The sequence below is a fragment of the Pelophylax lessonae genome (assembly GCF_965119305.1).
Source record: "Pelophylax lessonae genome assembly, chromosome: 2".
NCBI classification, from domain to species: Eukaryota; Metazoa; Chordata; class Amphibia; order Anura; family Ranidae; genus Pelophylax; species Pelophylax lessonae.
The window spans coordinates 604,233,209-604,255,807 of record NC_138769.1 but is presented as its reverse complement, the minus strand read 5'-3'; the positions used below and the strand labels follow the sequence as shown (position 1 = coordinate 604,255,807).

The window sequence follows — 22,599 nt, the reverse complement described above, 5'->3', positions numbered from 1 at the left end:
CAGAATTATGGTAAGATAAGTTCAGTTCAGGATTTTACGTCATAGTACCTCATGTATAATATGGGGTCTAACTAAAATCAACATTGACAATTGTCAAGATGTTATGACCACTGTAAGCAAACCTGTCATAGAAATACAGGAAAGGAAGATATTTTGGCTAATCCACTACTAATCTCTATAAACTGGTGACATCATAGTGCTTTGTGCCACTATTATATCACTAGTTTCTAGGCAAATCACACACATGTGGTTTATATTACACCCTAAAATGACTAAACCATGGCTGGAATACTTTTTGCAACTGTACTCTACCGCCAGACAGCTTAGCAACAATATAAAAGTGATGGATGTAATGATTCCATAAATTGTGACATATCTGAACATCGGGAGAGGCATATATAGCTGGAAGAGAGCCTGCATTTACAGGCACAACCCACACGGACACAATCCTTCACCCTTGGTGTGGAGCTCAGTGTGTCTTTGCCCTTTTCTGATTGTCATCCTGTTTGTCTGTCTAGTGGCACTTGGCCAAATTTCCATATTAAAAAAAAAAAAAAAAAAAATCACCCGCCCAACAAGCGTGAAAGAAAATCTACATTCCGACTGGTACTCCTCCCTCCACCACACACTGAACACTCTCACAATCTGACAGTCAAAACAATATCCACACAATCATACCTAGAGCAACCTTCACACCCACAGGACTGACACTGAACCACTGCTGTGCATTCACAAGCACAATCACAGTACTTGACTCAGTGTTCTAGTGTAACTTCTTCACCCACACACTTCATCCCTTGGGAAAGCCCACTTCATTGTGTGCACTTCCAGAGATGCTTCGCCCGTAAAGAGCACTTTAACTCTTCACTCTCCGGGGTGGCCTGGATCTGCCCTGTGATGCCCAAGTTGACCCTCGCCCTAGGCATGGGAACCTGTCTGTCACAACACAGTGCCTACTTATGCATCAAAGTTTGGCAGGGAGACTTTGCACACACCGTGGGAGTGCAGAGAAGTCTTTACAAATAAAAAGTTACCGATCCCAGCAACTATTTACGTGTATGTAGGAAGAGATTGACAAATCTCCAAGTCGGGTTCACATCCACCTACGAGAGTCCCTGGACACAGCATGGATGTTTATACTACACATATGGTACTGATATGCAAAAATAATAAGGCATTGCAGTCACCTCTCTGTGTATCCCACCATGGTATGCAGGAGGGGATGTGATGGATCTCACAGAGCAGGAGCTGCATCCCACAACCCTGATCATCTGCAATCACACCAACCGTAACACATAACAAAATATCAATACAGTACATCATAAAGAATTCAACTGTCAACAACAAAAAATTGGCATGTTAGTAAATAGCAGGAGTTGCAGCTTAAGTAGCAACAATAAAAATGTCAGAAGGACTTTGTTTAGTTGCAGTAGACACTACAAACACTTGTCCTGTATAATTCTAAATAGAATTCAAGCTTTGTAGTGTCCCCAGACAGATCCAATTCACAGACAGACACATAAAGAGTTACCTACATTGTAAGGTGTGGTTCTGCATCCATCCGAAAGGGTCCAGTCCCCCGAAGCAGCCAGCTTTCCGCAGCATGCAGGCACCTTGGGGACTCATGTCATAGAGTGGCCGAGGCATGAGAGGGAAGGCTTCCACGCAGTCATACATTGTGTCTATGGGGTTGAGGAGTGCACAGGACACTTACTGGAGCTGATCAGGACTGGCACAATGGGCAATGCTATGAGCAGAGATTGCCACCTCTTGACCTGTGCTTTCCCTGTCCCTCTCTCCCCGTGTCTCTCTCTCTCCCTCCTCCTCTAGCACAGCCTGCTTTGTGGCATACCTTTTGCAAATAGCCAAACTGCCTTGGGGCTGTGGGAGTGACTAGAGGCTGAGATGGGACGGGCCGCCTTTCACAACAGCCTTTCAACTCTCTGCTTCCTCCACAACTAACTTCATTCTTTACCTGTTCCAAAATCTGCCTAACAATGCAAAGCAATCCCACTGTATCCTGATACCTACCCCCCTACGTCAGCTGTCCTCTGCAAGAGCAAAAAGATACAAACTCAGTGTAAGAGGAACAGAGATTTCAATCCCTTTTAGCATTACATTATAAGAAGACATTGATTTAACTACTCTGCAAAGTATTCCCAGAAGGGTGCATTCCCTCTTTGTATGCAGACATTTACATTGACTTCACACCTAAGCATTTCATGAGCATGTGCAAAAACATGCTGAAAACGCATGTCACGCTTATGATGTCATTCATTGTTAATGGCAGCCCAAATGCGGCAAGCAGATGCACTATTTTGCGCCCGTCAAAACATGACAAATACATCAAAATATGTGATCAAAATAACACGCAGAGCTTAATGCGCAAAAATGTACATGAGCTACTTTGGCATAATTCTTACGTGTTTGATATTTTTTATTTTCATACACGAACTGAAAAATATATTTATGCATGGGCACTTTATTGGGTATATTATTATTTCCTTTGATTGGGAGGGTTACATCATGTGAGATATATATATATATATATATATATATATATATATATACATATATATATATATATATATATTTGTATCTATTTATAGACATACGTGAGATACATATATAGTGGTGTAATGGTTAGCACTTTCGCCTAGCAGCAAGAGGGTTGCTGGTTCGAATCCCAACCACGACACTACCGGCCTGGAGTTTGCATGTTCTCCCTGTGCCTGCGTGGGTTTCCTCCGGGTACTCCAGATTCCTCCCACACTCCAAAGACCTGCTGGTAGGTTAATTGGATCCTGTATAAAAAAAAAAAAAAAAAAAAAATGGCCCTACTGTGTATGTATGTGAGTTAGGGACCTTAGATTGTAAGCTCCTTGAGGACAGGGACTGATGTGAATGTACAATGTATATGTAAAGCGCTGTGTAAATTGACAGCGCTATATAAGAACCTGAAATAAATAAATATATATATATATATTTATTTGCACTTATCCGCACTGTTTTACGCATTGTCTTATATGACTTTGATTCACAATCGCCACACTTATTTTTGTCTTTATACTGAGATACTTTGCCTGGGTATTGTGCTAGCAGCTTTATTCATAACATCTTTTGGGCCTTTAGTGTGTGAGTTTTTCCTTTTTCCTTTGGCATGTTTGTTGCATATGGGGTAGCCCGTAGAAGCGGATGGTTTGCCTTATGTGTGTAGAGCAAAAATGTGTGAGAAACGAGTGCAACAACGCACGTTCACGAGATACTAAGTGAGAACCTAGCCTTAAATTGTAAGCTCTCACGAACAAAGCTCTCCTAATGTTAGCCATACATGGGTCAGATTTTTTTGTTCAATTAATGGGTTGAACAAAAAAAACTGACTTGATTCCCCCATTCACACATTCGAGTGTATGGAGGAATCTTCTCCACTGAGTCATTGTATTCTGGCAGCTAGTCGATCAGTATTTTTACTTCTGTTCAACCACATTGGCAACACATGGATCGCAATGTTTAATTCCACCAGTCTGAATTAAAAAATGCTGGGCATTACATACAGTATAGCCTGCCATATGAGTGAATATCTGTATGTAGCTGTGCTCTTGTAAATGCTGTTACTTTTTTTGCATTAGCATTCACCTGCACATGTGCATCCATTGTATTTTCCAAGCACAAATTGTACACATTTAGGAAGTGCACTACACACGTGCAAGGGTAAGGGTGTGAATGCACCCAATGCCAATTACATGCACGAACCCCAGCAGGGGTTCCCGGCGATTAGCTGAAGGATGCAGCCCCATTTAAAGCAGTTTAGCTGCATTTAGAATTCTGTGCATCCAGGATTTGATTAGACACTCTATATGCATGTAAACGTGTCTAAACACACCTAAACCTGCTGTAAAGCAGGCACATCTAAACACAGGAAAAAAGGGATCTGGTACGCATAAGGCCTCATTCACACAAGCGCTGAAGCTCATAGTCTGTGAATGGGCCATGTGTTTGTGCGGAAGGTGCTGCATGCAGGCAGCCCATTTAAGTGTATTAGCAGGTGCAGTTAGCTAGTTTGCCACTAGGTGGCTCTGTCCCAAAATCGTGTGGTAATAGGAAATTATGTAAGTGGGTGTTAGGTCCCCTTTCAGGCAAAGTCTTCCTATAGTGCTGGGCACGATATGGTGAAGGCTTTCATCTACCAGCAGTGGGTCACTGGCCTATGCAAGAAGAAGCAGAGCAGGGACTCATAACATGTGAACCGGGCTGGCTTTCAATGGAGCCCGTTCTTATATATGAAGGCCAGTTGCGGTGCAAATTTTAAAAGGGTCCTGTGCGTTTTTAAGTCAGGTTCAGGTGTGATTTCAGTGTCAAATTCGCACCTGAACCGGTAAATGGAAACCACATCTGACTCTGCACCAAAACTGGAGCTGCATATATGTGAACATAGCCTAAGGTAGGAACCAGATCCAGTTGAGAAGTGATAGCCCAGGCTCTAGACAGGTGGTCTCTGATAGAACAGCAGAAAGAAGGAGAGGCTCCAGATCCTATAACCAATGTACTGGAACACTGAAGGTCAACATGCATGGGGGTAGGATTAGAACAGTGCCCTCTTCTGGAATACCCTTGCCACAAGAATGCCTGTTTGAAGAACGTTTAAGGAAGCACAGCTCACACAACCTCCTGTATGTAAGCCCAGCATTCTTGCATGGTACTATTACTAATAGTGCCTAACTGCTTGAAGATGATATTGGAGAAAACTTTGTTCTGTTGTAACTGCTGATTACTTTAATATAAACAAAATACTAAAAGCAAAGAGGGGTGTTACCTGTTCCCATGTGGGGTCCATTCACATGGGGTACTTGACTGTGTGCCCCGTGCAGGTCTGTGTTTTTCAAGCACAGAGATGCACAGGTGTTGCATGGCATCCCTGTGCCAGAAGTCCACAGAAGTCTATTGGGACAAGTGGCTGTACAGACAGAGCCACAATATGACATGTGGGTGTGTGAGGGTGTGAGGCCAGAACGCACACAGGGTTAGTTCAGGGACCCGAACGCACCTGAATGTCATATTGGGACACAGCAGCTCTGTTCGTGCAGTCACGTGAATGGACCCTTAGCCACCGCCACATGGCTTTCACATGTTTCAAAGGGGCATTCCCTCTGGAACTATGCAGGCAGTATGAGGGCTAGGTTCACATCTATGCATATCAGGAACACGTGCTTTCCTGCAACACACAGAGACACGCTGCCCTTCACCAACACTTAATAGAAACCCCATGCATGTGCGCGCATCAAACTGCATGATGCTGCAACACCTCGTGGTTCAGTGCAACATCTTTCTGAAAAAGAGGACTTCTTGTTTGCGTTTCTTGCATGTAGGGCAGCCTATTGAAGTGAATAGGCACGGAAACGTGGCTGCACTTGGTTGCACCTGTAGGAGTGAGCCAAGTCTTAATGGGAGGTAAATCAGCCAACGCTCAAGGAACCACTAGCAAACTCTGCAGGAACCCTGGTTGAGAATGGCTGGTTTATAGAGACCCCAAAGTGGAGACTCTGAACAGTAAAGGGGGTTTAGGCTTAAACATAGCAACAGTAGCAAACATACAGTGCATTGTTTGTGTTAAGTACACATACAAAATACAACACACAATTGGACAGTTTTTGGTATTTAATTGCTTGGCTGAGAAAGCAAGCAGTATTGTTTCAGGTTCAGTGCAATCCATACAATGAAATTGTTGCTGTTAAGTCAGTCCACAAACACAATCCAGTAGATGTCTCCAAAACTAAAAGGTGGCTAAACAAAGGTTTAGGATGGCGTACAAATTAGGGGTTGATTTACTAAAACTGGAGAGTTCAAAATCTAGTGCAGCTCTGCATGGTAGCCAATCAGCTTTTAACTTGTCAAGTTAGGCTTTGACAAAAAAAATAAAAAATGGAAGCTGATTGGTTTCTGTGCAGAGTTGCACCAGATATTTCAATCTCCAGCGTTAGTAAACCAATCCCTGTCTGTGCAGCTGATCCGTATAGGATTGGAAATCAGACCTCAGAATTGGCAGTATAGCTGTGTGATGGCTCCTTTCCTACAGTAGGATTTACTAATGAACTTTCGTGCAGGTTAGGTGCTCTTGGTATTTCATCCTCTTCTGCACCACAGCTTCTCGGCCTTTTGGCTAAGATCAAGTGTAGTATCTGTTCTTATCAGTTGGTATGGACCTTGATGGTTAGTATCGGCAGGGGCTGAAACGAACCGGGGCGCTCTGGGCATAACTGGAGGACCGGGAAGTAGGCACCGGGTAGTAGGAAGGAGAAACCCGGATGGGTCCGCCGCCTTCTGATTTGAATGGGTCTGCCCCTATCAGTTTGAAGGGAGCGAGAAAGCCGGCGTAGTTCCACCGGTTAGTACTGCTCCTGGATGTGATTGGTAAGGAACGGCGGATGGTGGTGGGAGAGCTTTTCCTCCTGGGTTGAATCTGGCCTTGCAAAAGGCTTGTCCCCAGTTGAAGGAAGGTTCTCCCTAAGCTGTCTAAAGTTCTGATGCCTCCTGGTAGGATGGATTACACTGGGTCTGGCCGGGGGCCGAGACTGAAAAAGCCTGTGGTGTACGTGCCCCTGGGGTGGTAGCCCAGGGGTGCCTTAATTCTCACTGGTGAGGGGCAGCTCGCCTTGAGTTTTTCGGCACCTTGGTCACTGCACCACACACACTTTTTCTGCACCTGCCTCTTGGGCCAGGCCTTTTGGCTTAGACCAGAGGAATTTTTTATTCCGGCTGAAAGGCCTGCCTTTGTACTTCACATTGGCACCTTAGCACTTTCTCCACTTCCCTTCCCCCACCTTTTTGTTTGTGTGTGTTTTATTTGGCGTGTGTCACTTCACTATCACTCTTTTTCTTCCTGCACGACAAGTACAGTGTGGGTCTTCGGGCCTACCTTGAACGTCTTGGGAGGGGGTGGACATGGCCTTTTGGCTTAGTTTGCCCTCTCTCATGGGGTCTCCCTTCGGGGGAGCCCCACCTAGTACTTGGGGTGGGCTGTTTCGGCAGTCCCCCTAGAGAACGGGGTTTGCCAGGTTTCGGCCAGGCAAACCATTTGGAAGTACCTCAGTTCCTGTCAGGAGTCTTGCTCCCCGGGAGATTAAGGTATATGTCCAACCTCTTCGGAGGTCAGACCATTCGCACACCCTGTGCAGTTTTTGTGTTTCTCACGTTTGCGTGTGTGCACTTTTTATGCACCTGGTGTAAGTCTTTTGAGTGTGTTCACACACCACGGGCTAAAAAAAAAAAAAAAAAAAATTGTGATCCCTAAACCCACTAAGTAAATCGTCCATCCACTGATATTTATAATGTAGGGTGCAGTCCTTGTTTGACGTGTGCATTAAACTTCCAAACAATACTGCTTTTGTGCCTCTTTTTCCTTCAGGGCACCTCAAACAATGTGCACACCAATATTTTTAATAAAAATAAAAGGTAATAAAATTAAACAAAAACAAATGTGACCCAGCTAAGTAACAAAGGCTGTACACTATGCAATAATGACAAAAAAAGAACACAACCTATGTACTGTACTTGGATATCACTGGAACATTTATTCAAAGTACCAACATATAAAATCTGGTACGTAGATTAGTTCTGGAACTTCTTTAATACTGTAATACTTCTCAGCATACAGTTTTCCAGGGCTTTTTACAATTTCTGTCCACCACAGCATAAGAAATATGTTTTAAATAATACATTGTATTAGTAGTAAACTCATGTTTAGGTTGGTCAACGTGTTTCGTCTTTTGGGCAAATCAATGTATACACATAAAAATGGTCTTATTGATCTGTATCATTGAAATTTCATCCAGTCTGATATGTTTTATGCAGATATTTTGATGACTCAGTTCTATATATAAAGTCCTCTCTCCAATAAAAATGTTTGTGCAAGGAATGGTGGCACTGAACAAACTAAAAAATATCCTTACTCCTTTATGACTTTGGTGGGAATGGCTATGACTGTGAAAAAAAATGCCCCTTAGGCTCCATTCACACCTGAGTGTATCATTTTCAGGCATTTGTTTTGGCGTTTTCAGGCGTTTTTTGCAGGTCAGATGTTTGGAGGCAGGCATTGACATATAACAAAAACGCTTGTAATTTGCCAAAAAAAGAAGCTCATGTACTTCTTTGAGCTTCAGGCATTTTGCTTCAGGGGACAAAACATTCATATGTGAACAGGGGCCATTGAAATTAATGGGATTTTGCTTGTTGGGCGTTTTGAAACTTCAGAGATGAGCATTTTACGAGTTGAAAAACACTCAGGTGTGAACAGGGCCTTAGAACTATTAAGGGTATATCTGCTACAATCTCCTGAATCCATATGAAAATTGTCTACCCTTTGCACTAAAACCTGCAACTATTACCTTGTATTTAGTCACCCTAATGATCTCTCTGGTATCTCTTTTCCAGCTGGGAAGATAAACCTTCACCATATGTTCTGGGAACGATTGTCACTGGGACTGAAAATGAGAAGAAATCCAAAATTTGAAGATGTCACCAGGACAGCAATGGAGATACTTCTTCCAGTGACAATTGTACAAGAGGGCATTGCTCATTCTCTGTAGAGATTTGCTCTCACTTCCTGTTGTGTCTTTAGATTTCAAAGATATGCTGGTAAGTTATTTGGCTCCTGTCTATATTGGCCTTAATATATGTGTGTATGCATGTGAGCTAGGGACCTTAGAATGTAATGCCTCGTACACACGCAACGATTATCGGCCGACCGATCGGCCGACTTTTGTCCAGTGTTGTTGTGTTGGTTGAAATGTGCTCTAGACTGCACACGAATTTTCTCGGCCAACAAAAATCTACTGCAGAAGTGATGTCATGTGATGGTTTACTTTCCGTGTGTTTTTTCATCTCTGAGCATGCCCAGTCTTGCTCATCAGATTTTTGTCTCCCGAAATCTGTACTGACTGACGGAAATTCGGCCGTTGTGTTGACAGCCAACAAAAATTTTATAGCCTGCACACCAGATTTTATTCGGCCGAAAAGTCAGAGACGGTTGTCGAAAGCATCATACTAACAAGCCGAAAATCGGCCGATCGGACGTTGGCCGAAAATTCACGGCCAACTATCGACGCGTGTGTACGGGGCATTAGCTCCTTGAGTTCAGAGACTGATGTGAAGGTAAAGTACGTAAAGCTCTGTGTAAATTGTTGGTGCTATATAAATGCCTGTAATTATTAAAATATTGGAAATTTCCCCAAGGGCTTTAATTATTCCCTACTCTATCCAAAATGAAAAAAGTGTTGGCTTTAGATATACACTACAGATGTCACATTATTGCTTCATTGGTTTGTCGCCGTAATGGATTAGATAAACATGGAATATATCCCAGTGCAAATTAATTGTTAGTGAGTTAAACAATCAAGGGCAATGATTAGTGTACTTTAGCACCAAAAAGTGATAATGATTTGACACATGACTTCCAACACCAATAGCCAGTCTACTAGTAGGATCTCAGCATAAACCTTTCTCCAAACTTGGGGATTCCATATAAAGGATGAAGAAAGTCCTTAGCTCAGCGCATTCCCATTAGGAAAAGTGTAAAGTTTAAGCGCATTTACATAAGACCAGCAGACTGCTGTGCCTCTCTATTCTTTACAAAGGCTAATCACTTCTCCGCAGGTATTTTGGTGTGACAGGCAGAGGATTGAAAGCCAATATTTTTCTATACACAACAAGTTAATGAATATACGTATTTCTAGGTGGCGAAGAGATGGTTTCTGGGCACTGTATGTTTCCCCACCGGGTATGTGAGTCAGGTTTACAGACGTATCTGTATGAGCACATACATGTATGAAGAAAGACATTTTGTAATTCTATTTCAGATCATAGACTGCATTCGACTGTAAATGAATCACATCTTCACTTCCACAATCTAGCAAAACGCCGTCAGGGCTTCATCTTCCTTTTTTATCAATATGAACGTACCAAGCCAAGGGATTTGTACAATTCTAGGATGGAATTCTGTATTTTGAGAAAACTGTAATTCAATAAATGTCATCAGTGCTTAGTGAATGTTTATTGAATCTGCACTGTCCAGGAATGTTTAGCGAGTAAGGGATCCCATCAGAGTTTAGGGCCCCCTTGTGAATGATAATAAGCACAAGTGTCAAAAGTTCCCATTATTATAGAGATTTTCCAACACTTTGTGCAAGCCATCGGCAGTCATTCCCATTTCTGCACATGTGTTGTGCTTACATGGATTGTCTTTTTTCTGTAAGCCTTTTGCCCTTACACAGGCAGATCTTTTATAATGGGGTAAAAGATGTGATACCTAGGATTAGGGTTAGCTTTCTATAAAGTGTCTGGTTTTATTGCTTACAAGTCATAGAATTTTTCATCATGTGTTTACAGAAAGAAAAGATTTTTTGTCCCCTCGGAGCAATCCTGGCGGCAGACCCCCCCTACTCCCCCCTCCCCATTTATCGTTAAAAGATCTGCCAAGCGTAGTGCTAAATCTGCTAGCTTTTCTGTTAGTTAGCCATATGGCCGTGTTTGTATACAAGCTGTATTTGAAATACAAAAGGTTGCCATTTTCCCCTTCTGAAAATTCGAATTGGCTGGCTGTGTCCTCTAGGTCAGTGGTCCTCAACCCTGGCCTACAGGGCCCACTAACAGGCCAGATTTGCAAGATAACTGAAATACATCCCAGGTGATATCATTTGCTGCTTAGTGATTGCAGTACTCTAGTCTGCATCTCCCCAAGGTAATACTTAAAATCTGGCCTGTTAGTGGGCCCTGAGGACCGGAGTTGAGGACCACTGCTCTAGGTCACTGAATCAAAAAATGTCTGTATGAAAGGCCAGGCATCTAGCATTTTCAGAAGCAAAGATAAGCAAACATTGCCTACATATGTCTCTCAATTCTATACCTTCATAGAGCACAAGGTTTTTTTTTAAATTTTATTTTAGGATGCAAAGCGAAAGTGTTAACCTCCCTGGCGGTATGATTCTTTCGGATTTTAGGTGCTGAAAGCGGTACCATTATTTTCCATGTAATTCTTAAGAATGAGCAGCCCAAACCAACTTTTTACATATGTTTTTTTTTTTTTACTGTGTGTTCTTCTTTATAACATCTCGGGTATGATAAAGTTTGAAATACAAAATCATAAATTATAATATAATAAATAACAATAAATAAGTTAAAGTATACATATATATATATATATATATATATATGTACACATATATCATATATCATATATATATATACATACACGTATATATATATATATATATATATATATATATACATATATATATATATATATATATATATATATATAAAAAGTACAGTAAAACTGCAGGAAAGGGCACTGGGGGGCAAACTAATGTGAATTTATTTTATTTTGCAATGTATCAGTGTGTTTGGTGTGTTTTACTTTTGAATTTGCCACCGGTTCCACCCCATCACGTCGCAGGAGACGGAAGCCGGGGCACACAGAGCATCGGGAGAAAGATCCGCCGCCGCACACCGCCGGGTTACATCGCTGGATCCCGGTGATAACCCCTCTACCAGGATCCAGCAATCTTCCTAGCGGTACCCTGAGTGTGGCTCGGGGTTACTGCACTGAAATTTACCCCCGAGCCACACTCGGGAATACCGCTAGGAAGGTTAAGGGCCAATTCACACTATGGGGTTGATTTACCAAAAGTGTAGCCTGCAAAATCTGGTGCAGCTCTGCATAGAAACCAATCAGCTTTTAGGCTTATTGTCAAAGCTTAATTGAACAAGCTGAAGTTAGAAGTTGATTGGCTACCATGCACAGCTGCACCAGATTTTGCGCTCTCCAGTTTTAGTAAATCAGCCCTACTGTGGGATGTTAGACATTTTACTGCATGGTAAAAGGGTTGTCACTGCAGGGAAACAATTGTTTCCTATGTTTCCCATTCACACTGCAATGCAGCCAAGGGCTGCGCTCCTGTGCACTGCGATAAAATTTAGACGTGCTGCATCTTATCGCAGCGCACAGGCTCAAATCGCACTGACACGTCAGGCAGCGCCGCACAGCACGCTGCCGGACATTGCAGTGAATGAAGTGTACGTTTTGTATACTTCAAATAAAGCTCATAAAAAAAAAAAAAGGAGCAGTGTGGTGAATCGCGCACCACACTGCTCCCTAGAGCAGCCGGTAATGCAGAGCCATCAACAGCCGCCCTGCGTTGCAGTGTGAATTGGTCCCAAAGGTTTGTCAGGATTTTATTGCTGTCTGCAGCCCACTGGGGAGATTCACCCTCTCTATTAGTCCTGGTAAACACTATTTGCTGGAACAGAAAGTGATGGGAAAACCAAAATGTTGCAGTTATCACCAGAACAGAAACAGCGTTTTTATATATCTTCCAATGGGGTCATCTGGTTTGTTGATCTCTGACAAAGGGGGGACTTCTCCTCAGTTTGCAGAGATTTCTTCTCACTTCCTGTCGTGTCTCTGAAACAGGAAGTAAATGGTCCCAATGGGACACTGATAGTAAAAAATGTTCAGCTTGAGTTTTACTATTTTCTGCTTTATTCCAAAAAAATTATTTACTTAGGGTCCTCTCACACAGGCTTTCTGATCAGGTCTACCTGCCAGTTTTTCAGATGGAACTGATCAGAAGCTCCATGTGGCTTTTTGGGCAGGCTGATATAAAATGAGCTGTGTCTGTTGACACCCACCCACTGTGTCCTTTCCGTTTTTCAGGACCTAGAGTGTTTGTTACCCCAACACTTCATATTCCTGATATGTGCCTGCTGTACCATCTACTTGTATGAAAAAGTGTCCTCTTCTCTTTGTATTGCTTCCTTTGTGTGAAATCCCTGGTGTTCCTGTCAGTCCCTCTGCCTTCCTAATAAAAACTGACCACAATAAGCAGAAGAACACACCTGTCCTGACACACCCCTGCTGCACAGCCATTCACTGGGAAGCTCAGTGTTCTGCTACTTCTCCTCACCCAGCTCTTATGCAGCTGAGAACAGAGGGAATGTGATCAATTATAAAAAGGTAAAAAAAGTTATTTAGATTTTTATTTTTTGTTTAATATCTATACAAAAATGTTTTGCATTTCATTTCTATTTTAAACTGAATGGGTGATTGTTTAAAATTTACAATGTGATGGTTTGAAAGTAGCCTGATGTAAACGGCACAAGTACGTTTACATCCAGCTGCCCAAAGAACCATCACTGGTCTGCCCGTGTGTGCCGGACACAAACTGAACGGGCACAGTTGTAAAAAAAACTGACATCTGTCCCATTCAGTTCTAATTCAGCAAGGGATCTGATCAGGGATCCTCTCCTGGACAGAGTGCCTCCATGTGAAAGAGCCCTAAGGATACAATTTAAATTTGACAGGGTTGGGGCAAATATAAACGGTGACACACAGGATACTGGTGCTATATGAACAGAGGCAAAGTAAAAAAAGAAAACCTCAGAAAAATAGTATAAAAATTCAGCATGTAGTTGCAGACAGTATTACTGTCTAGCGGCGGTGCTCTTCTTCAGCTAGAAGGATGCGATTTCCACATGAGACAAAATCCCCAGTTGGAATATGGAGATGAGTTCTCTCTGCACAGTGTGAATCTGATGCTAATAGTAAGAGCAGCAAATAAAAGACACTACCATTACCCAGTGGTCATCAGTGAGCATATGCTCATTGCTGACACACGAACAGTATGAGCTCACACCGGGGTGCACCGTACAAGCTTCATTCTCACAAATGCAGTTGCCTGGGAAAGGCTCCTCTAGACACATTTTTTTTTTTCACAGAAAGGAGCCTGCTGATATAAAATCGACATGCTGGCACAATGCATACTGTGCTATAGGTTTTCTAGGCTAATGCTGCTCAGTAAGTGGATGGAACTTTCTATGTGCTATACGCAAGTGAATAAAGCTGGCAGTAGACTGATCAAATTTTATCTACTTTCTGACAATCCAGATGAAAGTCAAGTAATAAGTAGCCCTATTGGCACCCACCTGCCCAACATTCTATAATCTGAAAGTTGAAGGAGCTGGAAAGGTAAATCTAGTCTGAACAGTGACTATAGCCAATTAGCCGCAATCACTGTTTGGCATGGCCCACTATATTCTGACAGCCACCAGAGTCAGCTGTCAGAATACAATAGCCTCAGCGGGGTAGTTATCCATTTAGTGTGGAAGGAGGAATCTTTTCGATTTCTGCTATTCAGGTAGTAGGCTGAGCAAAAAAAATCTATTAGTGAGTGGCCAGACTGTAGGAGACAGTGTGGTCAAACCAATAGTTGGTTTGAGAAAGAGTCAGCCCTGCCTTGAAATACCAAGTACATGCAAGTGACATCACTTCCTGAGCCACGTGCTCTCCACCGTTGGCCATCTTGTGGTCACCCAGTGCTCTCCAGGGCACCCATCCACATCCACAGGCACCAGTGACACCTGAACCCCGTTCGACTCTCCTACATCTGCACAATTAATGGATGATCAGACCCACGTGAAGCAGAAGACCCACATATTATAAGGCTCTTAATGCTTTACTTCTTCACAGGTGCTGAAATCCTTCCCAAGGAAGCTCATCCTGTTCTGCGAAGGTCCATCTCTGGAAACTGACCCTGAATGACATTTCCACATGTATATGCCTGATATTACTTCATTGTCTTGTAGGTTGCCAATTGTTGCGTAATTAAATTTGTTTTTATACTGCTACTCAGATGCCCCCTCTGCTGTTCTTATCTATTACTGTAGATAATCTTCAGTCTCTTGAGAGGTGCTGCACTACAGTGTTCTGGAATCACTCCACCACCTCACCCGGACCCCCGAAGACATTTCCATCCAGTGTGTTTGTCACAAACACTTCTGTGCCATATCTCTCCCCATAGAATCGTAACTGTGTAAGGAGTTCTTTACTGTTAGAACGGTAAGAATGTGGAACTCCCTTTCACAGTTGGTGGTGTCAACAGGAAGTGTAGGTAAGTCAAGAAACTTTTGGATGTGTTTCTTAGCAAACACAATGTACAGGGGTATGGAAAATGGTAGAGACATAGGGACACAAACAGACACACATAAAGGTTTATTTAACCTAACCCAACTATGTAAATATGTAAAGGTTAAAGTGATTGTAAAGTCTTTTTTTTTTTTTAAACAACAAACATTCTATACTCACCTGCTCTGTTGCAGTGGATTTGCACAGAGCAGCCTGGATCCTCTGGATCCTCCTGTTCTCAGTTCCCTCTTTGCAGCTCCTGGTCCCTCCCTCCTATCGAGTGCCTCCACAGCAAGTAGCTTGCTATGGGAACACCCGAGCAGAGATGCAGCTCTGTCTGTCCATTCAGACACAGAGCTACCATTCGGGCCCGCCCCCTCTTTCTCCCAGTTGGCTGACTGACTTTGATTGACAGCTGCGGGAGCCAATGGCGCCGCTGCTGTGTCTCAGCCAATCAGAAGAAAGAGTCCCAGACAGCCGAGGCCTTGTGGACAGAGATCGGGTTCAGGTGAGTATTTGGGGGTGCTGGGGGGTCTTCTCCACACAGAAGGTTTTTATCTTAATGCATAGAATGCCGTAAGATAAAAAACCTTCTGACTTTACAACTCCTTTAAACAGGAACTTGGCAATTCTTTTTTTTTTTTTTTTTTTTAATACAGACATAACAGAATAATAACAGTAGTAATATTTAGGGCATAACAAATGTGCAACAAAAAAATGAAGCACACAAAATGTACTATGGAACACACATAGACTGGAGTATTGCTGAAAGAAGAGGCCCCATTTCTAGTCTCACATGCTAATAAAAATAAAAATACTGTAGTAGTTTTATCTGTAAAAATTAAAGAAAAGCACAGTATGGGAACATGTACTGAGAGAATTATGTGTGCTACCATTGATGGCCTGACACTTATCAAGAACAAGCAGGTAGCAAGTGTTGTCGGGGCACTTGATCTGCATACTCCTTCTGAGATAGTAATTGCAGTTATTGGATCAACTTGAAAGCTAGGGCACTAGCCAGTAAAGGCAGCCTCTATATTTCTCTCAATAAAAGTATACTTTAAAATTCATGTCAGGAGAGAAGTGTGGAAGCTGTCATTGTTACCTTCATTACAGAACGCTAGGTGCCTGATTGTGTCTGCTATCAATTCTAACAGAAAAAGAGAGCTTAGCTGAAACTGTTGATCTGTCCCTGTCTGTCTGAGAGAAGATCCGCCTGCTTTGTTTACATAAGCAGGCGGGTCTTCTCTCGGTTTCTCAGACTGTAGGGCAGCGGCAATCGCCACCGCTACTCTCGCGGCCAGCCTCCCGCTGTGTCTAAACACAGCGGGAGGGCGGCACCGGTGGCACGTGCACGCCGCCGAAACCACATGCACTTAGTCATGTAGTACTACGTGACTGGACGCAGCAGAGCCGCCCTGCGGCAGTAAAAAGGTGGCGGGCGGTCGGCAAGTGGTTAAGAAATGTAAAAAAACAATTAAAAACAGCTAATTCACACAGGTTCTCTGTTATGCTACTGATTTTGGTGTATTTTTATTGACAATAGTGTCTTGACATATGGGGGGGGGCTGCCAGGTAGGCTGTACGCCCCCCCCCCCCCTCCCCGTGATTTCTAACAGCAGCTCTGGTGGTGTGTTAACCAAAATCCAGCTTTGTAAATCTTTAGTATTGTTTCCAGCAATGCTCATATAGAGACAAATGTAAGACATGTAAAATGCAGTGCTACAACCACAGCATACATGTGTATAATGCTGGGACACAAATGTAGCCTTACTGTACAAATGCTATCATCCTATATAATTTTTTTTGCCTGTTTACAATTACAGATGTAACAGAGGCAATATTAAATGCAATAGCATTATTACAGTGCAATAAGGTATGCATGAGACAGCAATGTTAATTTAGCGGTGCTGGAGGACGCCAAGTAGTACTGGATAACTAATAATGACTGAGTGAAGCCAGTCATCAGTGGTACATTACAAACACAGTGGGGGGACATGCACAAGAGTAAACTGGTGTAAAAAGTCATAAAGGCAATTGTGACACTTTACAGTCATTGCACCTGTTAGATAACTTCCTCCGGTGGCATTGAAAAGAACAAAAAGACTGCTATTAATTGCATTACAAGGCCAGTTCTAGTACAAAAATCCACTAAAAACACAAAGTGGTCCTAAAAATGGCTCTTATACAAGGCTAAAATCTTTGCAAGAAGACTTTTAGATCAGATACATGTCAGTCTTTAAAAAACAATTGAGGTATAGACCAATCTTTTCTGCTGAAAAGGAGGATATTTTGTCATAGATCACAACTTGTTTTTTTACTGTATATTTACTAGCTATCAGCTTTCAGTGAAGGAATCTGGCAAAAGTCAGCAAGCTGTTGTCTATACATAGCATCAGTAACTGTATGTACAGGAAATTTCCAGGGTCTAGTGGTTGTTTCCAAGATCTTTTTTGGTGTATGGATAGCTTCACAAGTAATTGCATAAAAAAAAAAAAAAAAAAAGTATTTTATGATTATTTTAGAGGTGTTCACTTGGCACATTACTCGTAGCGGGTAAGGTTTCTGTTAGTTTCCATCACAAGTGGGCAAAATAAGGCTATAGATGATTGATAGATGTGGACAACCCGCAGTAGATTAAACAAGGCCACACTTCCCCTCATAGTAATGGCTCTTCCAGACCGGGTACCCACTAATGGAAGCAAACAGACCATTTCGGAAAATCCTTCAGTAGTAGTTAGTGAGATGCTTCCTTTACATCATGTTACAATGTAAAGATAAAGTTGAAACCAAACTGATCAGTTATTTTCAATCACTGGTCTGATGAATCCATAAAACGGTCTTTCTCAACCATGGTTAAAGTGGTTGTAAACATCAGATATGAAATATGAATTAAACATATCCCTCTAAAGCCTGTACTTGTCTCAATTAAGAGCACTAAGTGTCATGTCTGTCTGCTGCTTTGTTCCTCTACTATCAGCATGAACCACTTCTGCCAATTTTTCTTGACACCAAGAGAAAAAAAGGTGACGGGGAGGGACCTCCAGCCAAATGACAGTCCCAGCTCTGTTCCTGTGAGCTGTGTGAAGCAGAGCTCAGTGAGGAGGGCTCTGAGAGCTGATTGGTAAATAAATAAATAAAGGTGGCCCTGTCTAGGGTATAAACACTATCCAAATGAAGTGACACTGTGCACCTCAAGTAAATAGCACACTCACCAGAAATACCCACCCCGCACTGGGGTATTGGGCGGGGTTATAATAGGGGGTATACAATCCCTCTGGCTGGTCCTGGTCACCCTCTAAGGTTCCTGGTAGTTGGTCCTGGGTATCCCTCTGGGACTTCTATGGCCCTCTAAGGCTCCTTGTAGGTGGTCCTGGGTATCCCACTGGGGCTCCTATGGCCTGGTAAGTGGATCCACGCTGGATGAATTGGTGTCCTAACCCAAATGGTCTACCATAGGAAGTAAAGGGGAGGACCAATAGTGTGATACTGTATAATTGGTTTTATTCAAAAATCAAAAAAATGGGTACTCACAATATCCAAATGAGATAAAAGCAATGTGTATCCAGGAACGCTATGCGTTCCACCGAGAACTGGACGTGATGTGACGGCGCCGTATGTGTTTTATCGTTCGACGTCCTCAGCAGCGTTTCTGGTGAGTGTGCTATTTACTTGAGGGATCACTAGCACCCCACCACTGTACCCACCACGAGCATACCATGGGGATCATCGCATGAAGATTTATCACCTGTCTTGCACCATTTATGGACTGTTTATATTATTAGTCATGAATTACCTTTTGCACAGTGTCACTTCATTTGGATAGTGTTTATGCCCTAGACAAGGCCACCTTTATTTATTTACCCATCCACTGGCTATTGACATCACCAAATCACATAGCACTCTCCACTTCATAGTTCTTTATTTTCAGCACTGCTGTAATGATTATGGGTGTCAATGTCCTAAACATGTTTCTGTATAGCACAAGAAAATGGAAATGTGACTAAAGTGAAACATTTCTAAACACATATGAGATCACTGAATGACAATCGAGAAATCCTTAATTGTTCAGTTGTTCTATTTTAGGGCAGAAAGTGAAATAAAAAAAAAGAAAAAAAAAAACTTACAACCCTTAGCAAACAAGTCAGCTATATGAAGTTAGGCTTGTGTATGGAAACTTTTGCTGGTAGAAACCAACCTACTGTTATTTTTGCATTACAATTTAAAAAAAAAATAAAGATTTGATTGGTTGCTAGGGACATAAGTATATTTTCCCACTACAAAACTTTTCATACATAAACCCTAAAGAGGTTTTGAAAAGTCTTTTCAACACATTTTCCAAAATAGTCAGTCAACTTGAAACTGATATTCTAACTTTGGATAGACAGTAGAAAGCTGAACAACCAAGTTCATCTCTCAGGGACTACGGTGGTGAGATCTCTCTGTTAGCCTCCTTCTGCCTTCCCTATAATGTAAACTAAAGAAATCCACGCTTTTCGACTCATAAAGGGTATCTACAAAGGAGACAGCAAGAAACATTTACTGACATTGGTAAAAGTTGTCTTTGTGTAGAAATCATGTCATCTGACATATTGGGGCTCATTTACTAAGGCCAGCAGCACACTTTTGATCCTGCCTCCGGCATGTTGACGTCTGTTTAAGACGAAACGCATAGGGAGGAGCTTCCCCTGTGACGTCATTGTGTACAGGACCCAAAAGTTGCTGTGATTATTGCCAGCTTGGTGAATATTTTAATATGTGCATTTTTTTTATACTCTTAAGTGCAGTTTTGGGATAAATCAATGGTACTGTTGACATCTGCACTATGAGGAGTGTTTGTTGGCTTGCTTTCACATGTTCCTACTTGCTTATGTTCCCTTTCTATCTATCTGTGGAGCGGTGTAGAGGAACAGCATTGTGATCTGAGTGGAAAAGCATTTAAAGCGGATCTTCACTGCATCTAAGCACCACAAACCAAAAACGCTATTTAAATCATTTTTTAATATTCAAAGCAAACTCCCCCATCCATCCCTGTCTCTATGCTTTATTTTGGCAAGAAATCTCTTTAACCACTTTCAGACCGGAGGATTTTCCCCCTTAATGACCAGGCCCTATTTTACGATTCGGCACTGCATTACTTTAACGTCGTGCGATGCTGTACCTAAATAAAATTGACTTCCTTTTTTTCCCCATAAATAGAGCTTTATTTTGGTGGTATTTGATCACCTGTGCGATTTTAATTTTTTGCGCCATAAACAAAAAAGAGCTACAATTTTGAAAAATAACAAAAAAAAAAAAACAATATTTTTCATATTCTGCTATATAACATTCCCAAAAAAAAAATCAAAAATCAAAATGTTTTAACTTTTAAGGCAAATTTGTTTTCATCACTATTTCTGTTGAATTGCTCATGTTTATTTTATTTTTTAATCACTATTTCTGTTGAATAGCTCATGTTTATTTTATTTTTTAATCACTATATTTTATTTTTTAATCACTATTTCTGTTGAGTTGCTCATGTTTACTTTATTTTTTATCACTATTTCTGGTCACCTTTATCAGTTTATGTTTATTATAGTGCAACACTTTTTTAAAATTGTGATTCATTAGAGAGGATATCCTCGTGTTTGCTGCTCACTGTATTTTTGTGCATAATTTTGCATGGTTTTCATTTTTTATTACCTGGCTTGTTGTTGCCTTGCTACACAGGGCAGAGAAAAACTCATCTGTTTTCATGGTGCTGGTGGGATGACACGGTTGGCGGGATGAGCCACCCCTGCTGGTGAGGGATATTCGGCAGCATTCTACTCCTTCAGTACATAAACCACATTGATAGATATAGAAATATCAGTCATAGGCAGACTGACCTTTTTCATAATAGAAAAACTAGACTGTATGTAAAACTCATAATGATATCATGTTACTCAGTGTGAAGATGAATAGTATTTCAATTGTAAGTGACTTGTTCTGCTGGCTAGCTCTGTAAACACGTTTTGACATAGTGCCTCAATATATCATGTGTACATGTTGGAATTACATGAAAACTTTTTTTCCATGAACACAAGTGTAAGTTGATGCTCAGTGCTATGTGAGATTGCACAGAGGGTGTAAGAAGATCACAGACTGGAAACATAATGTTGACACTTCATGGGAAAATGTATGTTTGTCTGAATCAGTGCAAAGCCACCATGTACTGAACATTAGACCTTTTGGTGTTTACTGTACAGACTCTAGAATATATAGAACATCAGTCGCCACTAACAAATATTACAAATGATAACTTTATTATTAATATTATTATTAAACTCCCAAGTTTATTACACTTTTCCAAATCCATATAAACTGTACTATTATTTTACTGTTAGGTTACACTAATCTGCTGAACACAAATATGGGGTTGATGCACCAAAAAGGACCTCGATTGTCAGTCTCTCTACTTCCCCCACAGCGGCCAGGGAAAGTCACAAAAAATTCTTAAACAGGCAGGACAGATTTTCACCCGTTTGGTTGCTCTGAAGTATTACAGACAGCATATCTTCCAATTAACCATTATTTTAAGACCAAATTTCTCTGTCCCTCGTTATGACTCAGGCCTTATAGGCTGAAACGCGTCAAGTGATCTCATCAGCAGTTGTGTTCTGTGGTTCCTGAATAAAGATGAAGATTTATTAAGAGCAACTACCGGTGTGCGGACCATCTTTCTACTCTGTCCTTCTTTTTGGTCTTATGTGTACATCTTGATAGAAAATGTACTATTTTAATAAAAAAAAGTGTTATGCTGCACTAAAATGTTTTATCCAACCTCTATATTATTGCATTTTCTTTTAAAGCCAAAGAAAAGGAAAAATACATATTAGGTCTTTGTGGACCATGTAACTGGAGCTGTGACAGGGACGTGTCCTTTGCCTACATATAGTATGCTAAAAGGTGTTCCTCTTTATCATTTGAGAATGCTGGGAGGTATGAAGACAGAACCTATTAAAGATGAATTGGAGTTGATTTACTAGCCAGTCATACATGGGTCGAATTCTGCAATAATTTCCGTATGAAAATCTTAACTAAAAGTTTTCATTCAAATTTCACACCATTAGTGGGCTGCAGCAATGGTGGTTTTTCATGCGGCCAATAAGTTTGAGCGATCAGGCATGTTGGAAATATTTTGCAAAATGAACAATTTTCTTATCAATGATGGGAAAATCGTGCAAGAAATATAATCGAAAAGGAAATGTGCATGAGCACAAGTAAAGAAAATTCTTAGAAAGAAACGAAGATTCCTAGCCACAAAAAAAATTTTCTGTAGCAACATAAGGTAAAATTAAAGACTTGGTTGGTTGAATTTCGAAATCAATCGTGGCATCATCGGATTACTAAAAGCACAACATTTCTGATTTTGTAAAGAAGATTGGTTCGGATTTAGACCCATGCATGGCCTGCATAATGGTAGATTCACACCAGGTACGGTAGGACTGCATTGGGTGGCTACTGCAGTGCAGTCCCACCGCAAGACAAGGCAAAGTGCGTTGTTTTCTACCTGGCCGGTGCACACAGCTGTGTTGCAGTGGTTTGCGCTGAAAAAAAAAAGTACTGCATGCACTACTTTTTTCCAGGACTGTGTGGTGCAAGGCAAGCCACCACCTTGCACCGTG

At 41.6% G+C, this 22,599-nt stretch overlaps 1 protein-coding gene across 4 annotated transcripts in view; it reads right to left on the bottom strand.

Moving 5' to 3' along the window:
• The window catches only part of RARG (retinoic acid receptor gamma), a 230,328-nt gene that overhangs the window by 71,464 nt on the left and 136,265 nt on the right, over positions 1-22,599 (bottom strand). Inside the window, exon 1 of one of the 4 annotated variants that reach the window (XM_082245815.1) lies at positions 1,536-1,872. The exons of 2 other annotated variants lie outside the window; for them this stretch is intronic. In XM_082245815.1, coding sequence (XP_082101941.1) covers positions 1,536-1,677 — 142 coding nt within the window. In that variant the 5' untranslated portion in view covers positions 1,678-1,872. Of the gene's footprint in view, positions 1-1,535; positions 1,873-22,599 lie in introns of those variants that run through there. One more of the 4 variants, XM_082245816.1, reaches the window with a different exon arrangement.